Genomic DNA, 7,301 nt, shown 5'->3' with positions numbered 1-7,301 from the left:
AAAAAAATTAATAATCCAATAAAGAAAGAAAGAGACGGGGTTTGGTGTATAATTGTCTTTCCAGCCCATTCAGCCAGAAAGATATGATTTTGGGGCTTTCTGGGAAAGACATATCTTACCGGGAAAGACCCATTCTTTTGTGCAAATCAAACAGTCTTTCCGGTCCATTCAGCCAGAAAGATCTGTTTGGACCTGGAAAGATGCGTATCAAACGGGGCCTAAGTCTATATTATGCCTTAAAACGACTAACCAATTGTAGTATTCTGTCATTTTTACTTGGCGAGTGGATCTTATGAGTACATCTCTTGGACACTTTTCCAGATATCGTGGGCACTGCTGTAGAATAAAAATGTCCAATCAATTCATGTCTCCATGGAGTTGATAAGTAATGTCATGATAATAGAGTTTTCTGCTTCCCATTGTTGATAACTTGCATCATCCTGTTTTGGTTGACAAGCTTCACCGGTAATATAGCCTACTTCCCCTTTCCCTCGGATGACCAACAAAACAAATTGATACCATTCTCTGAAATTCAACCCGTTTAGTTTGTGTTGGGTGATTTGCAGAGTATGCTCGAGGTCACGAATCTGTTAGTGACATTGGATCGGTTTCCTCCGGCCATAGATCTGAGTTTAGGGTTAGAAAAAAATCTCAAGAAAGTAATAGAGAGATTTTTTTGATGAGATCTAGGATGAACCTCCTCTAATACCATGAAACAAAGGGTGAAAAGTTTTTTCGGTTGTATTTTTCTTATTCACATCACAACAATTTATATACAGGAAAGAAATAGCCTAAACAAGGAAAGAGATAATCTACTCTAATTACAGAATTAAGAGCTAAAAATACATCTAACATAATGACAATCACAGAGATAATTTTGGCCATTCTACAGCTCAAAAATATAGCAGTCAACATCTATATAAGGCTGTAATATGTCCAATAGTTGTTGCATCCGAAAACTTGCTTTGATATGTTGTTGTGCCTTTATTGATTGCTTGTTTTGCATGAATGTCCTACATTCTTCTCGTACATGCTCCGGACAATTTGGACATTTCTTTGCGTCTTTTTGACCACCAATTAAGTGTTGTTTGAGGCAGTATACTCCTCCTTTCAGAACTTGTCCACAAAAAGAGCACACAAAATTGATTTTATTACTTGGATCTTGTGCACCATATCTCCTACCTGGGTCATCTGAAGTTGAAACCATTATGTATAACAAAATAGAAATAAGAATTTAGAAAACATCAAAATATCAAAACATATTAAATTGTAATCTTGTATAACACTATAACATAAGTACATAACAGTGACAACTGACAAAACACTAAAACAGTCGAACAGTTAACAGCATTACATCATAATCATAAGTTCATAACAATTTACACTTTTGACTTTACAGGTAAACACTTAATTAACAGCAAATCAGCAAGACAGCAATACAACATAAGTATTAAAAAATGATTAGTTGATCACATAACAACTAAGAAACAGAGAAATATACAGAGAGTATACAGAGTAACAGACCTGATTCATTATTTCATTTATAACGTTAACAACATAAGTATTAAGTAGCAAATTAGCAATGTACTAGCATGCATTTTACATACAGATTTACAGATTACAATCATAATGTAGCATATACAGTCAATCAGTCAAACAGATTACAATTTACAGACACAATTTCTATACATTTTACATGCATGCAGAGAACGATTCATTACAATGTTACATACTTACATTACTATAATACTATGTCATGAAACTAGAGACTAGAGAGTTGAGAGGAGAGTAGAATTGGACTAGAATGAAAGTAGGAAACAATGAAACATACCTTGTTGTTTAGTGACTGGAAGAAGTACGGCTGAAGAAGAGTAGAAAGCGGAGAAGATGATTGAAAGGCCGATGTTTTTTTTTTTTTTTTCTTTGCCACTGAATCATGTCGTGCCTCGTGAGACGTGTGACTCTTGGTTTCTAAGAGTTTTTTTTATTAGTTAAACCTAATGGCCCACCCATCTAATTAAAAGCCCGTTTTTAATTAAACATAAATAAAGCGCACTTAATTACCGCCTACCAAGTAACAGAAATGCGCCAAAAGCGGCCTTAATTTATTGATATTGGGGGATTAAAAACCACTACCATATTACATTCTATACTGGGAAATAAGAAGTCAAAAATAAAAATTAGATAACAAACTACGTCTGTCTAGCCTTTTGCAAATTTGCAATGAACACAACCACCTTCACATAAACCCAATCCGTGAAGCCATCAAAAAAGTGAAAAAATGCGCGTCTCCCTCGACGGTTGACAAGTAAAGCCCCACATGCAATCCAAAATCCAGTAACAAAACCAATGCCCCCACCAATATAAAACCATCCCCAAAGTTCATCATCATCTGTGTCTTCCCCATCACCCTCACTTTTACCAATGATGGGTGGTTCTTCATCTCCAGGACATTTTTTGGTAAGGGGAGGTCCACATAGATGTGTGTTTCCATTGTATCTTGAAGGTGGAAAAGACTGGAGTTGAGTGCTTGTTGGGATTCTCCCTGACAAGTTATTATATGACAAGTCTAGGTAATTCAGTAAACTCATCTGAGACATGCTTGATGGTATCCGCCCAGAGATTTTGTTTCTAGATAAATCCAAAGTCAATAGCTTTTTCATCTCACCAATTTTCTGTGGAATCTCTCCAGATAGAGTGTTCTTTGACAGGTTCAGGGCAATCAAGTTAGAAAGATTGGTAATTTGATATGGGATTTGTCCTGTTAAATTGTTGCTTGACAGGTCAATGCTCCTCAACAATTTCAGATTGCTAACGAATTCACGTTCATCTCCTTGCCACTCAATCATTGCATGGTCAACATAAGTCTCTAATACAAATGAATTATCAGTTAAATTTCTATGATACTCTACATCTTGTGAGAATCCTCCTTGCTGACCCATGCTCGTAAGATTACTCAAACATGAGGGAATGGTTCCATGGAGATTGTTCATTGACAGGTCTAAAATCTGAAGATTAGCTAACTGACATAACTGTAAAGGGATGGTTCCAAAGAATTTGTTTGATCCTAGGATAAGAACACTCAACTGTGATAAGTTTTCCCCAATCCAGACAGACACATTACCAGAAAACATGTTGGCCCCCAAATTCAACGACTTTAAACGCGTGCAATTTTTTAAAGACAAAGGCAATTCTCCAGAGAAGTTGTTCTTGAATAGAGACAACACCTTGAGTTGTATCAAAGATCCCATAGAGGGAGGAAGCCTTCCAAAGAGATTGTTGTGTCCCAGATTAAGAACTCTTAGGTCTTTGAGATGCCACAAACAGTCAGGGAGTTGTCCGGTTAACGAGTTATGAGAGAGGTCAAGAAATTCCAAAAACTCATCAACAATTTGGCATATAAAGGAGATTGCTCCAGAGAACTTGTTTCTGGAAAGATTTAATGACAACACAGTGGAAGAAACATTCGGTATCGGACCAGAAAAGTTGTTGGAACTCAAATCTATCGTTGCACATTTGGCAAAATTTGATAACAAATCTGGTACTTTCCCACTAATGTTGTTGGAAGAGAGATTCAGATATATTAATTGAGAAGGCCATATGTCCCAAAACTCAAGAGGAATTGTGTCTGAAATTCCAGTATTGGAAAGATCAAAATGGGTAAGGTTTTTGAGTGACTGAATCCATTTGGGGAAGCGAGGCCCTACCTTGCAAGACCTCATATAAAGTTCCTTCACATAAGAAAGGCTTGGCATATGATCTGTTAAAGGAGCTGTAAGATTATTAGAAGAAAGGATAACAGTTTCAAGGCTGGGTAGTTCCCACAGTTTCTCACTTATACTTCCATTTAAGTGATTCTCAAATAGATACAAAGCTTCTAGGGATGAAAACTTTTGGATGTCATCAGACAATGACCCTGTAAATTGGCTTCCTATAGCATACAAGGACTGTAATGAAAGGGATGTGCATCCAGACAAGTTGTATAGAAAATCAGGAAATTTGACAGCAGCAGAGTTGTCAGCGAATTCCAAAAGTTGCAAACTACAGAGGTTACCAAGATATTTGGGTATCCCATCTAACATGTTGCCAGAGAGATGAAGGAATCTGAGTTTATTGGTGGTTAATGGGAACAACCAATAATACATGGATGAGGTGAGATTGTTGTCACCAAGATAAAGTTCAACAATAGATGAAGAAGAAGAAGAGTTGAGAAATGAAGAATATGGATTCATGACCTGTGACAGCTCACATCCCTCTAAACTTAAATATGAGAGTTTTGGGAGACTTGAAATTGCATCTACCCAGTGATTTGCTTTGGACAAGGAAATCCCATTCATATGAAGTTCCTCCAACTGAGAGAGATGAGACAACCACTCTACCTTTTCAACTCTACACCTTCCAGCAGAACTAAGATCAAGCTCTTGCAAGTGGGTGAGGTTTCCAAACTCTGGAGGAATGGTTCCATAAAAAGAGTTAAAAGAAAGGTCAAGGCGCCTTAATTTGATCAAGGAACCAATTGACCTGGGAATGGTTCCATAAAAAGAGTTACCAGAAAGGTCAAGGTAAATTAATCGATTCAAAGAACCAATGAAAGTGGGAATGTTTCCATGAAAAGAATTGGCGGAAAGATCAAGATGATTCAGGTAGGTTAAGTTAAGCAATGAATGGCTTATCTCACCTACAAGACCAAGGCCGCTGATATCAAGCTCTGTTACATGACCTGTTTGTTTGTCGCACGTGACTCCATTCCATTTACAGCAATCATGTTGATCAGCTGTCCAGGTAGAGAGAATACCATAAGGATCTTGAAGAAAGGGAGCTTTGAAAACAAGGAGAGCATCTCTCTCTTTATCCAAACACCTTTTCATATTTCTATCATCTCCTCCTTCTCCCACTGCTACCAATTGGCTGGCAGTTGTACTCACAAGGAGTAGCAAGAGAACTGAGAACATGATAAAAACACAAGGATTCATAATATAAATGTAAATTAAATACTTAATTGGTGATTTTTAGTTTGTATTCATGTCTAAGGGTTTATATAGTCTCCACTGTTATGTGTGAACATGAAGGATTTTAAGTGGGTGGCTCAAATTGATGGTCTGCTTGTGTGGGCCATACAATATGCAATTTCCATGAAAGATGAAGCATTGACCCAAATTACTATCTATATCTTTTCCATCTCGTGCTATTTTTTTGCGCCATGTGATATAAATCCCAAAAATCAATCGGACTTATGAAATCAAATACAAATCTACGGCTACATATGAAAATAGTACTGATATTACTTTTGGGTCTTTATATAAAAATTAAAAAGTGACGTTGAATATAAAATCTCAACAGAAACATGTATAAACCCACCATTAACAGATAATAGAGAATAGAAGAACAAATGCGCCGAGATAATTTACCTGATGGAGAACCAAGAACATGGCAACGGTGGCGACGTGGGAGATAGATAGAAGAGAAGAGACGAGTTCCAATATAAGGATTGATAAAGTTCAAAATCCCTGGATCCCTAATTTTTCGTGATATACCAATCATTAATCAAGCACATAAATCCACAATACTAAAGCTTATTTACGTGGACTGAATGAGACTCGACAGAAGCAGAACACAACTATATTAATTATATTAACTAGGTGTAAAACCCGTATATTATACGGGTTTATTAAAAAAAATTAATATGAAATTTTGAACATCAAAAAATTATTAAAGTAATACTTTTACATATAAGCAAAGACTTTATTAAGCAAGTATGTAATTAAACCCAAATTGCTAAAAATTAGTAATGAAATATTATAATTGTTAAAAATCAAAAATTTCCAAATACTTTTTTGAATACAACATTAGATGTCTTATTGCTAAATTTACTTTCATTGTCTAAAATTAATATTTTCAATTCGTCTATGCTTTTAACTATGGACAGTGCAACATACAACTGCTGATTCGTAAACACTGGTTGTCTAAAAAACAAACCAATCGTTGATAGCGACTGTCATTGACTTTTGTTTATTGTTATCGCAAAACATACAACAAGTAGAAATTGTCTTTTCTGAAATGTGAAAGGAATCATTTTATCTGAAGGGGTCAATGACATTCTTGCAATAAACGTACGATTTCATATATTATTTCCAGAAATTATCTCTGCTTCTATAACATGCTTACCCAATGCTATAACTCGTAGCCTCGTCCCGTTTCACAATTAATGGGTTAAAATTTGACCTCTTTTCCCCTTTTTTGTCATGTCAACCCAATTAATGGGTTAAAAGCTTGGCTAATATTTTGTTCTTTTTTAATAGGAAAAATAATATAAAAAAAACCAATATACCCAAATTGCCCTTGCATTCTCCATTTTTGTTTATTTTAAGTTTTATAAAGACAAAGTTTCATCTTTTGGTTTTTTACCTTTACTCATAGAAACATACACACAACAAAGTAAGTTGCTTGATTTTGTTTATTTAAAATGGGAAAATTTTTACTTTATAATAACAATGACAATATTCCCTATTTATTTACAACACATACACACATTTCATACAATTGGCATGACAAATACAGAGAAATATAGAATTACATATACGGGCGATCGAAATTTGCCAATTTAAAAAAAAACAAAAATCAAACAACATACTTTGGTTTGTTTATGTTTCTATGAGTACAGGTAAAAAACAAAAAAAAATGAAAACAATTATTAAAGGCAATAACAGTTGGTTGCTAAATTTTTAATTAAAATACATGAATATAAAATACATATTGTATAATAAATCCTCATTAACCCTGTGTTAAATAAATGACACCATTTGGACCGGATCAGATCACTACTAAGAGCAATATTTTTTAAATATAATGTTTTACTTTTATACATTTATATAAAATTAAGTTATTCAGTATTCTACTTTTGATCACCCATAATCACAAAATAAGGTCACAAGCAGAAAGTTTGATTTTCTTAAAAAAGTCTCATTTTAACATTATACCTACTAAACCGTTAAGTTGAAGAATTCAGAGTCAAAATGACCTTATTTTGACCCAAAAGACCTTTTTGTCCAATTTGGTCATTTTTACTGTTTTTTTTTTCCTCAATTCGTCAACTTAAACATAAAAATAGCAATACACTAATATGAAACAATTAAAACAAAAAATATAATTTTTTTTTCATAATTGTCATTTTGACAAATTTCCCCCTTTTTTAGTGTCTGTAAAGTTTAAAAGTTTAGCTAATGTTCGTTGTTCTATAATAATAGGAAAAATAGGATAAAATAAAAACAATATATCAATATACCTAAATTTCCCGTGCATTC

The 7,301-nt window shown here is 34.4% G+C and overlaps 1 protein-coding gene across 2 annotated transcripts; it reads right to left on the bottom strand.

Moving 5' to 3' along the window:
* Positions 1-651: 651 nt before the first annotated feature.
* LOC145167520 (receptor-like protein EIX2) lies at positions 652-5,576 on the bottom strand. Of its 2 annotated transcripts, XM_079086733.1 has the most exons (3): positions 5,409-5,576; positions 1,832-4,774; positions 652-1,191 (listed from the first exon to the last, which is right to left on the bottom strand). In XM_079086733.1, the coding sequence occupies exons 1-2, from the start codon at positions 5,539-5,541 to the stop codon at positions 2,193-2,195; spliced, it is 2,715 nt and encodes a 904-aa protein (XP_078942859.1). In that variant the 5' UTR covers positions 5,542-5,576; the 3' UTR covers positions 652-1,191; positions 1,832-2,192. The 2 variants fall into 2 exon arrangements, with proteins under 2 accessions (XP_078942859.1, XP_078942857.1); XM_079086731.1 differs by lacking the exon at positions 5,409-5,576 and having other exon boundaries at positions 1,832-5,368.
* Positions 5,577-7,301: the final 1,725 nt, after the last annotated feature.

This window comes from Lactuca virosa, chromosome 3, assembly GCF_052849685.1.
Source record: "Lactuca virosa cultivar CGN04683 chromosome 3, Lactuca_virosa_CGN04683_v6, whole genome shotgun sequence".
Lineage (NCBI taxonomy): Eukaryota > Viridiplantae > Streptophyta > Magnoliopsida > Asterales > Asteraceae > Lactuca > Lactuca virosa.
Note: the sequence above shows the minus strand (reverse complement) of the source record. Positions and strands in the feature narration are given on the sequence as shown.

What these genes read in the sequence shown, in the direction of transcription:
- LOC145167520 (XM_079086731.1), bottom strand. Translation starts at nt 4,973, where the DNA reads ATGAATCCTTGTGTTTTTATCATGTTCTCAGTTCTCTTGCTACTCCTT.